This window comes from Somniosus microcephalus, chromosome 13 (assembly GCF_052327205.1).
Source record: "Somniosus microcephalus isolate GS21.2 chromosome 13, FLI_Smic_1.0, whole genome shotgun sequence".
Classification (NCBI taxonomy): Eukaryota; Metazoa; Chordata; class Chondrichthyes; order Squaliformes; family Somniosidae; genus Somniosus; species Somniosus microcephalus.
The window spans coordinates 25,119,261-25,139,479 of NC_140999.1; the positions used below are offsets into that span (position 1 = coordinate 25,119,261).

The following is a 20,219-nucleotide window of genomic DNA, read 5'->3' on the forward strand; positions in this document are numbered from 1 at the left end:
ACAAATTTTGATACAATTCCTGTAAAGACTAAACAAAAATATACAAAACAAAAACTAAATTTACCATTGCCATTCCCCCCTCTCCCTCCCCCCCCCACCCAGACGTCACAAGCTGAAAACTAAAATATTAACAATATTTGGGAACTGGACAAAAATTAGAACCGTTTTCATGAAGACTATAAACCTAAAAGAAACCAAAATTAGAGAGAAGTAATGAGACTAAAACTGACAGTATTTCAGGAACTAAAACAAGACATTTTTTCCATTTAATATATATTGTGATTTGAATTCAGACTAGTAAAAGAAAGAATGACTTGCATTTCTATAGCGCCTTTCATGACCACCAGACGTCTCAAAGCACTTTACAGCCAATAAAGTACTTTTGAAGTGGAGTCACTGTTGTAATGTGGGAAACATGGCAGCCAATCTGCGCACAGCAAGCTCCCACAAACAGCAATGTGATAATGAGCAGATAATCTGTTTTTGTTATGTTGGTTGAGGGAGAAATATTGACCAGGACACCAGGGATAACTCCCCTGCTCATCTTCGAAACAGTGCCATGGGATCTTTTACGTCCACCTGAGAAAGCAGACGGGACCTTGATTTAACGTCTCATCCGAAAGACGGCACCTCCGACAATGCAGCGCTCCCTCAGCACTGCACTGGAGTGTCGGCCTAGTTTTATGTGCTCAAGTTCCTGGAGTGGGACTTGAACCCACAAACTTCAGACTCAGAGGCGACTGTGCTACCAACTCAGCCACAGCTGACACTTAGTAAGAACAATATCCCAGCAAACCTTTTTTTTGGAATGTTGATTCCTCATTTTCTGAGTTTCATTCAATCAACTGTTTTTCTACAATATTGCATTATTTTATCAATCAAATGAGAAGACATTTTCATTAGCTATTTTTGTATGTATATAATTCCATCTGGAAATATAAAATACAACAAAAACGAAGGTGAAAGAATACATGTTGAATGCAGATTTTAAAGAGCCTGCATGGAGTAAAATTGGTATGTGTGGAAGTTACTGTAATTGCGGGGGATATTTTGTTCAGTGTGCTCTGTTTATTTTAAAGTGTAAAATATTTGCTTTTTACTTGTCTCCTGTATGATCTGTACAGCAACTCCTCAGAAATTCAAATAAGTTGCTGTTTTGAGAAACGGCAATGAGTAGCCAATTTCTCAAGAATACCTTAATTCATTTCCAAATCTAATAACTCTGAATCCGGTTTACTGACCGGAACATGCATAGTCCCTTTTAGAGTCTTGTTATTCACTTCTTCGTCATTCTTAATTTGAAACTATGAGCCCTGGTTATTGAATTCTGAACACACACATTTATCTGAATCCACATTCACCAAACTCTTTATGATAAATCTTCTATTAAATCACCTCTCTTTTCAGAGATATTTAGCCTCCCCTCGTACTCCTGTCCCCTTAGTTCTTGAATTAACTCCTTCCAATAACTTAATATCATAGAAACATAGAAGATAGGAGCAGGAGTAGGCCATTTGGCCCCTCGAGCCTGCTCCGCCATTCAGTGTGATCATCCAAATTCGGTACGCTGTCCCTGTTTTCTCCCCATATCCCTTGCTCCCCTTAGCCTTAACAAATATATCTAACTCCTTCTTGAATATATTTAATGAATTGGCCTCAACTGTCTTCTGTGGTAGAGAATTCCACAGGTTCACCACTCACTGGGTGAAGAAATTCCTCCTCATCTCTGTCCTAAATGGCCTACCCCTTATCCTTAGACTGTGACCCCTGGTTCTGGACTCCCCCGCCATCGGGAATAGCCTTCTTGCATCTAGTCTGTCTAGTCCTGTTAGAATTGTATAAGTTTCAATGAGATCCCCTCTCATTCTTCTAAACTCTAGCGAATATAAGCCTAATCGACCCAATCTCTCTCCATACGTCATTCCTGCCATCCCAGGTATCAGTCTGGTGAATCTTCGCTGCACTCCCTCCATGGCAAGAACATCCTTCCTCAGATAAGGCGACCAAAACTGCACACAATACTCAAGGTGTGGTCTCACCAAGGCCCTGTACAACTGCAGCAAGACATCCTTGCTCCTGTACTCTAATCCTCTCGCTATGAAGGCCAGCATACCATTTGCCTTCTTAACCGCCTGCTGCACCTGCATGCTTACCTTCAGCGACTGGTGCACAAGGACACCCAGGTCTTGTTGCACTTCCCCTTTTCCCAATCTATTGCTGTTCAGATAATAATCTGCCTTCCTGTTTTTGCCACCAAAGTGGATAACCTCGCATTTATCCACATTATACTGCATCTGCCCAATCGCCCAACCTGTCCAAATCGTACTGGAGTTTCTCTGCAGCCTCCTCACAGCACACATGCCCACCCAGCTTTGTGTCGTCTGCAAACTTGGAGATATTACAACTTGTTCCCTCTAGATCATTAATATATAGTGAATAACTGGGGTCCTAGCACCGATCCCTGCGGTACCCCACTAGTCACTGCCTTCCACTCGGAAAAAGACCTGTTTATTCCAACTCTTTGCTTCCTGTCTGCCAACCAGTTTTTTATCCACGTCAGTACCTTACCCCCAATCCAATGCGCTTTAACTTTGCACGCTAGACTCTTATGCGGGACCTTATCGAAAGCCTTCTGAAAGTCCAAATACACCACATCCACTGTTCTCCCTTATCTATTCTACCAGTTACATCCTCAAAAAATTCCAGTAGATTAGTCAAGCATGATTTACCTTTTGTATATCCATGTTGATTTTTTCCGATCCTGTCATTGTTTTCCAAGTGCTCTGCTACTACATCTTTTATAATGGACTCTAGCATTTTCTCCACTGCCGATGTCAGGCTTACTGGTCTATAATTCCCCGTGTTTTCTCTACCAACTTTTTTAAATAGTGGGGTTACATTAGCTGCCCTCCAATCCATGGGAACTGTTCCAGAGTCTTTAGAATTTTGGAAGATGACCAGCAATGCATCTACTATTTCTAGGGCCATTTCCTTAAGTACCCTAGGATGTAGATTATCAGGCCCTGGGGATTTATCGGCCTTCAATCCCGTCAATTTCCCTAACACCATTTCCCTACAAATACTGATTTCATTCAGTTCCTCCCTCTCATTAGACCCTATGTTCCCCGACATCTCTGGGAGTCCTCCTTTGTGAAGACAGAACCAAAGTATGTATTTAATTGGTCAGCCATGTCTTTGTTCCCCATTAAAAATTCCCCTAATTCTGACTGCAAGGGACCTACGCTTGACTTCACCAATCTTTTTCTCTTCACATATCTATAGAAGCTTTACAGTCAGTTTTAATGTTCCCTGCAAGCTTACTCTCATACTCTATTTTCCCCCTCTTAATTAATCCCTTTGTCCTCCTCTGCTGAATCCTAAACTGCTCCCAATCCTCAGGTTTGCTGCTTTTTCTGGCCAATTTATATGTCCTCTCCTTGGATCTTATGCTATCCCTAATTTCCCTTGTTAGCCAATGTAGTCACCTTTTTTGTTTTATTTTTATGCCAAACCGGGATGAACAAATTCTGTAGTTCATCCATGCGATCTTTAAATGTTTGCCATTGCCTATTCGCCGTCAACCCTTTAAGTAACATTCCCCAATCCATCCTAGCCAACTCGCGTCGCATACCATCGTAGTTTCCTTTATTTAAATTCGGTACCCAAGTCTCTGAATGAACTACTTCATTCTCCATCTTAATGAAGAATTCTATCATATTATGATCGCTCCTCCCCAAGGGGCCTCGCACAACAAGATTGTTAATTAATCCTTTCTCATTACATAATACCCAGTCTAAGATGGCCTGATCTCTAATTGGTTCCTCAACATATTGGTCTTGGAAACCATCCCGTATACACTCTAGGAATTCGTCTTCCACAGTATTGTTACTAATTTGGTTAGACCAATATATATGTAGATTAAAGTAATCCATGATAACTGCTGTGCCCCTATTGCACGCATCTCTAATTTCCCATTTAATGCCATCCCCAACCTCAGCATTATTGTTTGGGGGTCTGTATACAACTCCCACTAACGCTTTCTGCCCCTTGGTGTTTCTCAGCTCTACCCATACAGATTCCACATCATCAGAGCTAATATCCTTCCTTACTATTGTGTTAATCTCCTCTTTAACCAGCAATGCTACCCCACCACCTTTTCCTTTTTGCCTGTCCTTTCTGAATATTGAATACCCCTGGATGTTGAATTCCCAGCCTTGGTCACCCTGGAGCCATGTCTCCGTAATCCCAACTATATCATATCCGTTTCCATCTATTTGCGCAGCTAATTCACCCACCTTATTACGAATGCGCCTCGCATTAAGACACAAGGCCTTCAGGCTTTTTTTTTTACACTCATAGACCTTTTAGAATTATTGTTTACTGCGGCCATGTTTGATTTACACCCTTGATTTCTCTGACTTCCACTTTTGCTTTTCTCCTTCCTGTCTTTTGCTTCTATCCTTGCTTCCCATTCCTCTGTCTCCCTGCACAGGTTCCCAACCCCCTGCCATTTTAGTTTAAACCCTCCCCAATAGCACTAGCAAACACTCCCCCCTAGAACATCGGTCCCGGTCCTGCCCAGGTGCAAACCGTCCAGTTTGTACTGGTCCCACCTCCCCCAGAACCGGTTCCAATGTCCCAGGAATTTGAATCCCTCCCCCTTGCACCATTCTTCTAGCCACGTATTCAGCTGAAATATCCTTCTATTTCTACTCTGACTAGCACGTGGCACTGGTAGCAATCCTGAGATTATTACCTTTTGAGGTCCTATTTTTTAATTTGCCTCCTAACTCCCTATATTCAGCTTTTAGGACCTCATCCCGTTTTTTACCTATATCGTTGGTACCCATATGCGCCACGACAACTGGCTGTTCACCCTCCCCCTCCAGAATGCCCTGCAGCTGCTCCAAGACATCCTTGACCCTTGCACCAGGGAGGCAACATACCATCCTGGAGTCTCGTTTGCGGCCGCCGAAACGCCTATCTATTCCCCTTACAATAGAATCCCCTATCACTATAGCTCTCCCGCTCTTTTTCCTCCCGTCCCGTGCAGCAGAACCACCCATGGTGCCAGGAAGTTGGCTGCTGCTGCCTTCCCCCGATAAGCCATCCTTTTTCAAATAGGGAGATCAGAACTGTAGGCATGACTACAGATGTGATCTCACCTGAACCAGATATAATTTTAGAATTGCCTCTCTTGACTCGAGGCTTAAGGAAGGAAAAAGAGAACTTGCATTTATAAACCGCTTTGCAGCCAATAATGTCTTTTTGAAATGTAGTTGCTGTTGCAATGTAGGCATCTAATTTGCGCACAGCAAGCTCCCACAAACAGCAATGAAATAAATGACCAGTACTTCTACTTTTGATGTCAGCTGAGGGATAAATGTCCAGGACACCAGAGAGAACTCCCCTGCTCTGCTTCGAAATAGTGCCATAGGAAGAAGACCAAATTAATGTTCTACAACATTGGAATTATTACAAGTATTTGTGCAAGTGCTTCCGCTTTGGGCGCAATCAGTGATCCGGGTGCAAATTACGCTAGTTTTGAGAAGTGTTTGTTTTTCTCTTCTCCACCCCCCCCCCCCCTCAAGTTTCCGCTCACTAATTTGCATATCGTTGAACGTAAATGAACCAACACAATCGTAATTACTTTTTTTTTTAAAAATTAGCATTCAAAAATATTCCTGGATATATTTAAGTGATATAACCTGTTGCAGTTTTATTAATACAGCTGAAAATGGGTTTATCACAAAAAATAAGTATCTTTAATCAGTGTTTCGTCCACCACCTATGAATAACCCAATTTTAAATAACTGAAAATGACTAAAAATCTATACAGAACCATTTACTAGTTACATTGTTGAACAGTAGTCAGTTTCTTAGTAAGTTTAAAAAAAAGTTATATTTAAAAGCTGTTAAAACATGCCTATTGGTGTCCTTGCGCCTAAAAGAAAAACAGCTTAATTTTGAGAGCTTTCTCACAGGCCTGCAAATAGGCGCATTTAGCAGAACCTCGCACTGCTGATGAATTGATGTGAGGCCGTGGGCGGGGCTAACTTCTAGCGTGATGGTTTTTAAACTTGCGCCAAAGATCGTGGAACTGAATTTGCACTTAAAATTCCTTGATCTTTTGGCCAATTTCGTGCAATTTGCATTGAAAAAAACAGTGCCACCTAGCGGAAACTCCTGCCCATGATTTATACTACAGAATGACATCCATAAACTGGTCGCTTTAATGGCCTTTTTCTACAATTACCGCATTATTGCAAAGGAATATACATGTCCATCTGAATTAACGGCAATAATGCATTACTGATGAATTATCTCCTAGATTTTTTTTTAACTTGGTTTATTTCTCTTTCCTCTGCTTCATCCAGGAAAGAATTTGTACACAAATGAATATGTGGCCATCAAACTGGTAAGTTGTATTGATTTTCCATAAATAAATAGATGTAATACAAATATAGCTGTAACATTGTACTGTATGTGAATTGCAGTAACAATGCTGATTCCCACAACTGGTGATTTCAGTCGTGAATGTTGATACCATTATGATGCAATTTGTTCACTTATTTTAAACAAAAACCCATGAAATTGAAAACTAGTTAAACATACACACCTATACCAAGCAATGCCAAGTGTTAGAATGAGAAGAATGGCAGCAAAACCGCTGTCTCAATGTGTAATGTGTACATAGTAAAGTAAAACCTATGATCACTACAGATAAAATGGCGTGAATCGATTGTTTGTATCTGCCACTGCTAAAAACAAATTAAACTTTCCCACAGACATTACCTATTAAAAATAACTCTGGTAGAATTGTCTTTTCATGCACTTCCAAAGTTGACGAGCCAAATTTGTACTTTGTTTTATGTTGTCATCTGAATGCTTCGTGACAAACTTAAACCTATCGGATTATTCTTGATTTTAAGGTACAATATTATAATACCTTGGTGCATTTTACCACTGACTTTCCTTACCATTGGAAGGAAATGTGGTGCCATTCTTCTGCCTAGCAGTAAAAGAATATTTTATGCAGTAATCAAATTGTGTTAACCGTTTTTCTAGGGTATGATATGCAGATGTACTTTCAATACTTGCCAATGCTGTAAAAGTTTGTCTGCTTATAATTTTATAAGCTGATGCACTTGGGATTTTAGGAATTATGCACCTTGTTCAGTACTGAATGAAGCTCCTAATATGGAACGGAAGTGTAGTGGTTATTGTAGTGGATTAGCAATTATTGGTCATGAGTTCAGATCTACCTGTGTCTGGTAATTTGTTAGATGGTGCCAGAAAAAAAAATGAATCCTGAAAGCTGTCATTAAAAAGCCCACCTAGTTGTACTTCAGGGAAGGGAATGGCTCTCTGGTCTGGCTCTCATGATTCTAGTCCCACACTATGTAAGCACTCATAATGGTACAACAAAGGGCAACATTCTATCTGCAGCAGTTCAGTGCAATGCAATAAACGCAGCCTTGTAAGTGTTGTCCACATCCCAAGAACATTAAAAAAAAAAAAATTGGTAGCCTTCTTTAGTCTCTCAACATTCTTCCCATAAACTATTAATAGCTCCTGAACATATTTAACTACTGTGGTTTTTTTTTAATTCGTTCATGGGATGTGGGTGTCACTGGCAAGACCAGCATTTATTGCCCATCCATAGTTGCCCTTGAGAAGGTGGTGGTGAGCCGCCTTCTTGAACCGCTGCAGTCCGTGTAGTGAAGGTACTCCCACAGTGCTGTTAGGGAGGGAGTTCCAGGATTTTGACCCAGCGACAATGAAGGAACGACTATATACTTCCAAGTCAGGATGGTGTGTGACTTGGAGATGGTGGTGTTCCCATGCGCCTGCTGCCCTTGTCCTTGTCCTTCGAGGCGGTAGAGTTCGCAAGTTTGGGAGGTGCTGCCGAAGAACCCTTGGCGAGTTGCTGCAGTGCACCTTGTAGATGGTACACACTGCAGCCACGGTACGCAGGTAGTGGAGGGAATGAATGTTTAAGGTGGTGGATGGAGTGCCAATCAAGCGGGCTGCTTTGTCCTGGATGGGGTCAAACTTCTTGAGTGTTGTTGGAGCTGCATTCATCCAGGCAAGTGGAAAGTATTCCATCACACTCCTTACTTGTGCCTTGTAGATGGTGGAAAGGCTTTGGGGAGTCAGTAGGTGAGACACTCGCCGCAGAATACCCAGCCTCTGACCTGCTCTTGTTAGCACAGTATTTATGTGGCTGGTCCAGTTAAGTTTCTGGTCAGTGGTCACCCCCAGGATATTGATGGTGGGGGATTCAGCGATGGTAATGCCGTTGAATGTCATGGGGCGGTGATTAGACGCTCGCTTGTTGGAGATAGTCATTGCTTGACACCTGTGTGGTGCGAATGTTACCTGCCACTTATCAACCCAAGCCTGAATGTAGTCCAGGTCTTGCTGCATGCGGGCATGGGCTGCTTCATTATCTGAGGAGTTGCGAATGGCAGTCATCCGCAAACATCCCCACTTCTGACCTTATGTTGAAGGAATGGTCATTGATGAAGCAATTGAAGGTGTTTGAGCCTAGGACATTGCCCTGAGGAATTCTTGCAGCGATGTCCTGGGGCTGTGATGATTGACCTTCAACCACCACAACTATCTTCCTTTGTGCTAGCTATGACTGCAGCCAGTGGAGAGTTTTCCCCCCAATTCCCATTGACTTCAGTTTTACTAGGGCTCCTTGATGCCACACTTGGTCAAATGCTGCCTTGATGTCAAGGGCAGTCACTCTCACCTCACCTCTGGAATTCAGCTCCTTTGTCCATGTTTGGACCAAGGCTGTAATGAGGTCTGGAGCCGTGTGGTCTTGGCAGAACCCAAACTGGGCATCAGTGAGCAGGTTATTGGTGAGTAAGTGCTGCTTGATAGCACTGTCGATGACACCTCTTCCATCACTTTGCTGATGATTGAGCATAGACTGATGGGGCGGTAATCGGCTGTGTTGGATTTGTCCTGCTTTTTGTGAACAGGACATACCCGGGCAGTTTACCACATTGTCGGATAGATGCCAGTGTTATAGTTGTACTGGAATAGCTTGGCTAGTGGCGCAGCTAGTTCTGGAGCACAAGTCTTCAGCATGATAGCCAGGATGTTGTTGGGGCCCATAGCCTTTGCTGTATCCAGTGCGGTCAGCTGTTTCTTGATATCATGTGGAGTGAATCGAATTGGTTAAAGACTGGCTTCTGTGGTGGTGGGGATCTCAGGAGGAGGCCGATATGGATCATCCACTCGGCAATTCTGGCTGAAGATGGTTGCAAACGCTTCAGCCTTGTCTTTTGCACTCATGTACTAGGCTCCACCATCATTGAGGATGGGGTTATTCATGGAGCCTCCTCCTCCCGTTAGTTGTTTAATGGTCCACCACCATTCACGACTGGATGTGGCTGGACTGCAGAGCTTTGATCTGATCCGTTGATTGTGGGATCGCTTAGCCCTGCTAATCCTGCTTTTTAGCATGCATGTAGTCCTGTGTTGCAGCTTCCCCAGGTTGGTACCTCATTTTTAGGTATGCCTGGTGCTGCTCCTGGCATGCTCTTCTACACTCCTTATTGAACCAGGGTTGGTCCTGTGGCTTGATGGTAATGGCAGAGTGAGGGATATGCTGGGCCGTGAGGTTACAGATTGTGCTGGAATACAATTCTGCTGCTGCTGATGGCCCACAGCCACCTCATGGATGCCAGTTTTGAGCTGCTAGATCTGTTCTGAATCTCTCCCATTTAGCACGGTGGTAGTGCCGCACAATATGATGGAGGGTTATCCCCAGTGTGAAGACAGGACTTTGTCTCCACAATGACTGTGCGGTGGTCACTGCTACCAATGTTTCGTCTGCACAATGTCTGTGCGGTGGTCACTGCTACCAATGCTGTCATGGACAGATGCATCTACGACAGGTAGATTGGTGAGGACGAGGTCAAGTAGGTTTTTCCCTCGTTTTGGTTCTCTCACCACCTGTCGCAGGCCCAGACTGGCAGTTATGTCCTTCAGGACTCGGCCAGCTCGGTCAGCAGTGGTGCTACCGAGCCACTGTTGGTGATGGACATTGAAGTTCACCACCCAGAGTACATTCTGTGCCCTTGCTACTCCGTGCTTCTTGCAAGTGGTGTTCAACATGGAGGAGTACTGATTCATCAGCTGAGGGAGGTGGTAATCAGCTGGAGGGTTCCTTGCCCATGCTTGACCTGAAGCCATGAGACTTCCTGGGGTCAGGAGTCAATGTTGAGGACTCCCAGGGCCACTCCTTCCCGACTGTATACCACTGTGCCGCCACCCCTGGTGGGTCTATCCTGCTGGTGGGACAGGACATACCCAGGGATGGTGATGGAGGAGTTTGGGACATTGGCTGAAAATATATAGGAATGTCATTGTTTATTGTACTCATTAAAAAAGAAATGGCTTATTTTTGAATTGTGCAATTAAGTGCACATTTCAACTTGAGTAAATCCTCAGCAGTAGAATGGTGCAGTACTTTACATTACTGAAACTCAGGTGTAGGAATTTGGGTTTTTACCTCATTATGCTGCTGATCTCAGTCACACTGCTATGAGGAGGGGGAAATCTGAGGGCGGATGATGCCTATGCAGCTGCTGACTGCCTCCTGGTGGTCAGTATGTACATGCCATTTCTATTGAATGCAGCCAAAATATTAAAGCATTGGTACCTCTTTAATTTTGAAGAGAGAACTTGTCTTTGGCCTGTCTTGCATAGGTGCTGGGATTTAATTTTCAAACTTAGCTTGAATCCTTATTTCAGCAAGATCCAAACTTTTTGTGTATGTTCTTGACCACTCGGTCTTAACACCAGTAATTATGTAATATTTCATAACTGGTTTTCTACACATTATTAGAGAAACGTATTCAAACTGGCCACTAATGTTCTGTCCATTTGCGACTTAAAGACTGCATTCCCTAACTTTGTCGTTCTTGAGATTTACATTAACAGGCAAATGATATGAGAATGATTAGCTCTGTGTAAGTGTTAGCTACTGGCAGTTTGTTACTGTAGTTAAAAATGGTACCCTTGAACACTGAAAAGCATATATCTGCTTAACATTCATTCAGCACATAAATATAGAAAAATGATTTTCTATGTTTGCATGCATTTTTCCCTAATGAATTTGGAAGTAATAAAACAATGCTACATCATTTCAGTATAAATTGCAATATTGTCTTATTTTCAGCATGTGGCTGCAGGAATTGAGAGACAATGCTTTTGTTTTTTAAAAGTGCAGCTGATGGAAAATCCCTGTTCTCCTGCTTTCAACAGTAGGAGTATAAATGGCTTGACTCACCTTATTCTGGCAACAGTGACTTGTCAAAACAGCTGCTGGAATTGCCAGCTCTGTTCAATCCGATGCCTGAAGGAGGAATGCAAACCAGCTGAGGGCAGCAGCAGGAGGCTGATCTAGATCCACTCTGAAAACCTGTACAGTAAAGTAGAAAGGTTTGTGGACAGTCAGGTAGAAGATTCCTATGCAAGTTGAATTGACCAAGAAGTGAGATACAACATGGATAAAAAATGGCAGAGATCCTTTAACACTTTCTCCCTATAAGCCACATTATAGCTCAGTCCTTTTCCCAACACTTCTGTGTTCATGGTGAAAGGCATTTTCCATAAGTAGACCAATTATCCTAAGATCTGAAATCTGCAACCTTCTACATTGCCATGTCTACACTAGCGTGTCTTGGATTAATAATTACCCCTAACTGTAACCCCTAATTGCAATCTTAGCCATTGGTGATCACATGGGGTTCCCACCACATTCTTTTGAAGTATGGAAATACCACCGCATCGGGCCAATGTGTACAGACTAAAATGTTTTGTTTATAGATTGAATAATACAATAGGCATAATAATAATAATATAATAATTCAACTTTATTGTCATTGTACAATGCACAAGTACATGAACAACGAAATGTGATCTTGCAAGCTCCCATGAGTCCAGTACAAATAACATTAACATTAAACGTAAATAGCACCGTCCTGGGAGAAGCAAAGCCGCTGCGTCTGTGCGCGCCGCCATTCCATTTCCACCATTCCTCCTGTCCGACAATCTTCAGCCCAACGCCCGGGCCTGCTCACCAGCCGCCGCTCCCGGGGCTCCTTCCGTGATCTTCTCACCAACCGCCCCTCCTACTAAGCACTGTGATACCAAAAAGAATGAAAATACAATCAGTCCACGAGGGTTGAAATACTCTTTTTAGAACTGTTTATCTTAAACCGTTTGATAAACAGGAATTTTAAATGAAAGCCTTTCAAGGGCCTTCACAATGCAATGATGTATGTGAGTGATGGGTATTTCCAGTACACCAGCGAGTTCAGTTCTCCCGTCAGAACTACAGGAAACTTTGTGATATCCGGCACTGACAGGACCGGCGTGTTGCCGATCTATCAAAACTGCCGGACACACAAAGTTAATGTTGAAACATACGGAGGTTTTCATCTCCGTATCTGACAACAAACACTGTTGCTTAGCAACAGCTTCTAAAGAGTTGGCTGCAGCTGCAAGCGTCTGTAGCTGAAGCTGTTGCTATAGCTACAGACCTTGCAGTGGCTGACTGGGGGGGAAAAAAGAACGAGATCGAAAAAAAACTTACAGAAAACGGCTCCTGATTTTTGCCGTTAGATCGAGTATTCCGGACATACAACCTCCGGATAAACCAAAGTTTCCTGTAATGTCTATAGGAGTGTTCTTCAGCCCTTCCATTCCATAACCATCTGAAGTTAGACCTGTTTTGTCATTGCTGATTAACAACATACTGGTAGGGCATATTGAATGTCCTGCTAACTAACCGGTTCTCTTACTGCTAATCCTTTTGGCTGTGTAAGATTTTAATTAGCACGTGGAACAAAAGTGCTGTATCCTTACTCTCCAATCAGTCCACTTTGCTGATTTAATTTCCGGCATTCATTTTGCATTTTGAGGGGGGAAAAGCTTCTACTTTATCACTAACTCTTTCAGATATGGAAGAGATAACATACAGAAACTTTCCTATTTTGTCAGGAGTCACAGTTGAATAAGGTTTGATATCAAGCCAAACTTGACCAGCAAGGAAAATCCAAACTTTTGAATTATCCAAAAGGGATTGCCTTTATCACTTTCAATTTTAATAGTTTTCACTGCTCATTCAACAAATTTTAAATGTACCAATATTATTTTACATGTTTCCTAGGAACCTATAAAATCCAGGGCTCCACAACTTCATTTGGAGTACAGATTCTACAAACAGCTGGGAAATGCAGGTAGGAAATGAGAGCTTGCATAACTGATTGTTTCATAATTGATGAGGCTGTTGTTGGGAAATGCCAATCTTTTGTATAATAGTTGCAAAATTAATATTTGGAATTTTTAATCTGTTAAATGATGGTGGTTTTGAACATTTGGTTTAGTCCAAGGGTTTGTATTTACTTTTTTTGGGAAGGAAAGCTTATGAATGAACCCATAGTAATTCCTCTCATATTCCCAGTTTGTATCTCCTTGTCCGTTCCATGGCCTTCCTCGAGTTTGCCCTATCCTGTTCTTTCCCTGTACATTTCAGAATTTTATATGTCCATCCATCTTCCTAATATCTTCCATGATTTCCCTTTTCATTCATGCCACTTTTACTCTCTTATTTTCTCCTTGACTTGTTTCTAGGATAATCTGTCTCTGCAATGTGAAAGAAATCTCCTTTCAAACTCTCATGTATTGCCTCCACCTCCTCTCCTTTATTTTTTTTTCCCATTTTATTCCGTTCATACAACATTTCATCCCCTCAAAGCCTGCTTCCAGAAATCCAATTTCTTAATAGTTCTTATCTGGTCTGTACTCACTACACCCTTAAAGTTAACAACTTTGATTACTAAATCCCCCAATGTTCCCTTACTTCAAGCTGGCTTATTGTTCCCCTGTATCTTTGGCATTCTCTTTCTTCACTTATAACTTCCCCACCACACACTGCCGACAAAAAAACATTGTCCCATCTAGGGTGTATCCTGTAATTTTTGTTAAATGGCTCTCTTGGTGGGAGCAAGTGCATGTGACGTGTTCCACAGCTTCAGGTGTGGTTTGACAGAGTTCAGTAATCTTGGGGCTTAAACCTAATTACACATTTGTGAAGCAAGAATTTTAAACCTTGTGCTGTAGATTCACTTTGGATAGTAGCTTTTAAAAAACAATTATTGTTTAATCTGTTTGAACCTTTTTAACACCTGCATTCAGATTTTGCCAAAGACCAAAATAATTTTTTGGATGAACTCATATTGGAGTGTTATTTTTTAATTATCTAGATATATTTTCTATAGATTGAATATGCAGAGTGTCATTAGCAAACCGCGGAGCTCCCTATATCATAGGATTAGAAATTTCATTTTTAGTTATTTCCCTTAATTCTGCTTCTTTGGCTTGGTGTCAGTTTTTGTCTGATTACTCTCCTGTGAAATGCATTAGGACATCCTGCGTTACATACTGATCGTAAGGTTTTAGGTTTGTTTGCAAATCAAATTACAGGAAAAGTTCTGATATCCGGCACCGACGGGACCGAGCTGCTGCCGATCTATCAAAACTTCCGGATAGACCAGCGCTAATGTTGAAGGATAGGAGGTTTTTATCTCCATATCTGACGACAAACACTGTTGCTTAGCAACAGCTTGTAAACACTCGGCCCGTACCTTGGAAGCGTCTCTGAAGCTGTTGCTAAGCTACAGAGATGCTTTCCAGAGCCTGACTGTTTTTATATATAAAAAAAATAAATAAATAAAAAAAATGCTAGGAGAAGGAATAAAAACCTAACCAAAACGGCTGCTGATTTCTGGCGTTAGATCGAGGTTTCCGGGCATACAACCTCCGGATAAACCAAAGTTTCCTGTATTAGGGATTGCCTGATCTTCATCTGTTTTAATAATACAATGGAAAAACAAACTAAACTGCTGTCTTCCCATCATGAGGCTTTCTGATGAAGGTTCAATCTTTTTCCCCAAGATGTGCAGTATTGTGTGATAGTGTCCTTATACATGCCATGTATGGAATATCATGCTCAGGATCTGTGGTGTATGTGCCTTTAAGAGCAATTATGGTGTATGTGCCTTTAAGAGCCCCAGGTGTGCGTAATGCCGGTAATTGCCACTTGGGCTATATAAGCCTGTGTATTGTGTATATCCTTTAGAAACCCCCCCCCAGACTTGCTTAGTAAATACCTATGAACCAACTCCTGTCTTCAGTGTCTTTATCTACACACGGACACTACAGGATCAACCATTATCTCTCATTGTGATTATATAATACACGAGATCACCTGGGATTCCCACCAATTTTCTCCAGTCTCATGCCAAAAGGCACAAAATGGCACACCAACAGACCTGCTATGGGCTAAAACTACTTGATCACATTTATTTGCAATTTAATTAATACAGAAAAAACAAATGATACAACAAGGTACTGAATCAATACAGTACTGTGGCGGTACCACTGGTTGTCCCTTACATTGAGACACATAATTCCCTTTAACTTACCTAACTGTATGTACTTAACTTACTTATGTATGTATAACTTACCTGTTGGGCCGTTGCCCCTTTAAGAGGCGACCTAACGCGCTGACGGCATGCATCACGTGACGCATGTGCGCCGGCCGCCGGCCCGACTCGGTCTTCCAAGACGGCCGCCGGCACAGCCTGGCCTACCGCGACATCGGCCAGCCGACTGGAGCGATGCGATGCATCGGCGCAGGTCACGTGACCGCCTAAGCGCACGTGAACGTGCTGACGTCACGACACGGTCACGTGACGCCCAAAGCGCGGGAACACACAGCAGAGCGCGATGACGTCATCACGCTCTCCACAGGACTGCGAACTCATTCCTCGTGGAGTCCCCGCTGGGACAAGACCTATACCACGGTGCTCCTACAGTCAGCCATCTTACCTGCTGTAATTAGTCTGTTCCTGTAAATAAACAACTTATTAATAGTTCGTCGAAGTCAAACTCTCTTATTTAGTGGCGATCTACTCGAACCACTACAGTACCAAAGTTAAAATCAGTCCATAATGTGTTAAAATATCCTTTTGCGATCCTATTTCTTGCAAAGTCTGAATAACAACAACAGTTTGCACTTGTATAGCGCCTTTAACATAGTAAAAACGTCCCACGGCACTTCAGGAGCATTATCGAACAAAGTTTGCCACTGAGCCACATGAGATATTACGACAGGTGACCAAAAGCTTAGTCAAAGAGGTAGGGTCTAAGGAGCATCTTAAAGGAGGAGAGAGAGGTGGAGAGGTTTAGAATGACATAGGATATACGGCATAGAAACAGGCCATTCGGCCCAACCAGTCCATGCCAGCATTTATGCCCCACTCGGGCCTCCTCCCTCCTTTCCTCATCTAAATATAGCAGCATAGGAAAATCTCTCAAAGTTACTAAATATTTGAAGGCGAGACTGTCATTATTTTAAACGCTCCCAGAAATCCTTCCACTACTTCATACCGTTCCCCAAAGGGAACAGTGTGTAGACACGATAAGAAGAAGCATAGACAGAATCACTAATTTTATTCCCTTTGCCTGTGCCTCCAACCCCCAATAAAATGGAAAAAAAGTCATTTTAGCTATTCTGCTTACCCCATGGTAAGGAAGGTGAAGTTGTCCTTTTAATTTTCAATTACAATAAAGTTTATGGAGGGAATTCGAGAGCTTTGGGTCTAGGCAGATGAAGGCCAATGGTGGAGCAATGAAAGTTGGAGATGCACAAGACGCCAGAATTGAAGGAGAGCAAAGATCTCGTAGGATTGTAGGGCTGGAGGAGGCTACAGAGATAGGAAGGGGCAAGGCCGTGGACAGAGTTGAAAACAAGGATGAGAATTTTAAAATCGAGGCGTTGCTGGACTAGGAGCCAGTGTAGGTCAGCAAGCACAGGGGTGATGGGTGAGCAAGACTTGGTGCAAGTTAGGATACGGGCAGTAGAGTTTTGGATGAGCTCAAGTTTACGGAAGGTACAAGCTGGGAGGCCGGCCAGGAGACCATTGAAGTAGTCAAGTCTCGAGGTGACAAAGGCATGGATGAGGGTTTTAGCAACCGATAAGCTGAGGCAGGTCAGAGATGGGCAATGTTACGAGGTGGAAGCAGGTGGTCTTGGTGATGGAGAGGATATGGGGTTAGAGGCTCAGCATGGGATCAAATAGGTTGCCAGTAGTCTGGTTCAGTCTCGAACAGTGGCCAAGGAGAGAGGTGGAGTCGGCAGCTAGGGAACAAAGTTTGTGGCGGCAACCGAAGACAATGGCTTCAGTCTTCGCAGTATTTAATTGGAGGAAATTGCTCCTCATCCAATACTGTCAGACAAGCAGCGTGACAAATCAGAGGTCGTGGAGGGGTCATCTTTCCTCAGACTTTCCATGAGCAAAGCCAGGAAATCTGCCGATTAATAGAACATTATGACTGTTTTCTGTTTGAAAAATGTCCATCTGGTATATTAAATTACTTGAAAGGTATGAAGTAATGACCGATCAGATGGATATCAATCACAGTATTGGTTGTTGACAAAACTTGCTAAGAATTCATCCTTTGAAAGATTAGTGGAGCTGAAGTTTCATAAAAAATGTCCTTTTTCCTCCTCCAATTTTTCATTTCTCTTCTGGATACAGTGGCTTCTGTGGAATGTGGTTCCACAGGCTTCAGTAATCTTTGATGTGTGAGCTTACAATAGTGAATGTCAAGCAGCTATTAACCATGGGAGGTATCACAGCCCCCCCCCAATTGGAGCCTTCCTTGATCATGTGTCACGTGGATCGGAGGATAGTATGTAGTAGATTTACAGAACTGCAAGTAAAACTATTAAAATATACCTTTGTGAATACGTGAATCTTGTATGACCGGTTTCAGTTTTTACAAGAAAAATTACAATCTAAATTCTTACTAAGCAGATTCATCTGTGGAATTCTGCTGGTTAGTAGGTGATTGCTGATTCTGTGAATTAGAAAGCTGCTTTTGTGGTTCAGGCTTAGTTAGCTTTAATCAAAGATTAAGAAAATGCAGCAGTGTAATCCTTTTTGAAAGGTTTTCAGATTTTTTTTAAAATGTCTATAATATAATCAAATCCCAGGTTTTTGATAGTTTCTGGCCTTTCTTTTGGTTATCGCCTTTTATTTTAAAAAATTTGCTTTGCGTAGTATTTACAACACAGAAACAGGCCATTCGGCCCAAGAAACATAGAAACATAGAACAATAGGAGCAGGAGTAGGCCATCCGGCCCTTCGAGCCTGCTCCGCCATTCAATATGATCATGGCTGATCCTCTATCTCAATACCATATTCCCGCTCTCTCCCCATACCCCTTGATGCCTTTTGTGTCTAGAAATCTATCTATCTCCTTCTTAAATATATTCAGTGACTTGGCCTCCACAGCCTTCTGTGGTAGAGAATTCCACAGGTTCACCACCCTCTGAGTGAAGAAATTTCTCCTCATCTCAGTCCTAAATGTCCTACCCCGTATCCTGAGACTGTGACCCCTCATTCTAGACCCCCATAGGTCCACACAAGCCTCCTCTCGCCCTTCTTCATCTAACTCCCATCAACATATCCTTCTCATAGTCATAACGGCACAGAAGGAGGCCATTCGGCCCATCGAGTCTGTGCCAGCTCTCTCTAGAGCAGTCGAGTCAGTCCCAGTCTATTCATTTCTCCCTCGTGTTTATCTAGCTTTTCCTTAAATGCCTCTGCTATTTGCCTCAACAACTCCTTGTGGTAGTGAGTTCTACATTCCAACCACACCCTAGTAAAGAAGTTTCTCCTGAAATCTGTATTGGATTTATTAGTGACTGTCTTATATTTATTGCTCCTAGTTCTGGTCTCGCCTGCAAGTGGAAACATCTTCTCTACCTCTACCCTATCAAACCCTTTCACAATCTTAAAGACCTCTATTGGGTCACTACTTCTCTAGTAAAGCTCCCAACAAAGTCAGATTTTGCTACAACAACTTGCATTATGAGAAATTATAACCGATTTGGGGTGAGAGTCTTGATGATAAAAAGTATTGAAAAGGGTTCTTTATATTGCACTACCAGAGTGACATTTGAGAAACTGTTTCAGCTGGGTGGATTTTGGGAGATGGTAGGAAAGGAGTCAAATACACACAGCTTATATCTGTAATGCCCCTGTTTATGCTGCACTTTTGGGGTCAGTGTTTTGCTGTTGTTTTTCTCACAACTCCAAAAATGCAGTGTAGCATTGTTGGTGCTAACCAGACTGCAACCATATTGGCCTTGGTATACTTTTCTTCTTGCCAGCCACATTTTAAATGCTGTCTGTATTTGCATTGCCTCCTGCTGTGCCACTGATGTATTTTCTTCTGAGTGGTTTCTGTCTCATGATGCAGAAAGAATGCAGAACATCTCTAACCATGCCCTGACATCTCTAACCTTGTCATCAGTTGATGCTCACATAAAAATCAAGGGCCCACTGGTTAGTGAGTAAGTGTACTATTCTGACTGAATCTTCTTTCCATTCTGTGGAATGTTGAGGCCACTTGTAGCACCTTTGCTTTCCCCTGGTTGAGATCAGTTAACTTAGTACAAACTAGCCTTGTCCACCTGTATGGCTGAGTGCTACTCAGTGTAGTTACTCACAGAATCACGAGGAAGGTTCAAAAGCTTGAAGATTCTTACATAGAACAATTGTATTTCCCGCCCCCCCCCCCCCCCACAACATACTAGTATAGCTCCATCTGAAAACTGTCCCAATAGATCCTAAAATCTGTAAATGTTAATTGGATGATTAGAGCATTACAAAATTCTAGTTCATATTGTTTACGATTTTTGATATGGTAAGTAGTTGGGAAGCTAAAATTAATGTAATTGAAAATGACTGATATTGTTTCTTTGGTTATGACATGCTACTAAATTCTACATATACTTTCCAAAGTGCTGAATGCCGAGGTTTTGCGCAATGGTTTCTGTGGAAGTTGCTGATGGTTTTTTTCCCCCTCCCTTCTTTCACGTCCTCAGTGTTTGTATAATCAGTATTCTGTGAAATATCTGGTTGTGAAAATATTTCAGAGGTCAGAATTCTCATGAGAAAAATGGATTTAGCTTTTCCTTTAGGCCATGCATAAGAATATAAGAAATAGGAGCAGGAGTAGGCCATAGGGCCCATCGAGCCTGCTCCGCCATTCAATAAGATCATGGCTGTACTTGTACATCACTTTCCCGCCCTATCCCCATATACCTTGATTCC

General features: G+C 42.4%; 1 protein-coding gene across 6 annotated transcripts in view; it reads left to right on the forward strand.

The window, feature by feature from the left end:
• The window catches only part of LOC147108142 (casein kinase I), a 139,795-nt gene that overhangs the window by 74,676 nt on the left and 44,900 nt on the right, over nt 1–20,219 (forward strand). For all 6 annotated transcript variants that reach the window (XR_015080533.1, XM_086004647.1, XM_086004645.1 and 3 more), the window contains exons 3-4: nt 6,378–6,418; nt 13,199–13,268. Coding sequence is in view for 5 of the 6 variants with exons in the window: in XM_086004647.1 (XP_085860773.1) it covers nt 6,378–6,418; nt 13,199–13,268 (111 nt within the window). In the remaining variant the exon portion in view is untranslated. The remainder of the gene's footprint in view (nt 1–6,377; nt 6,419–13,198; nt 13,269–20,219) is intronic.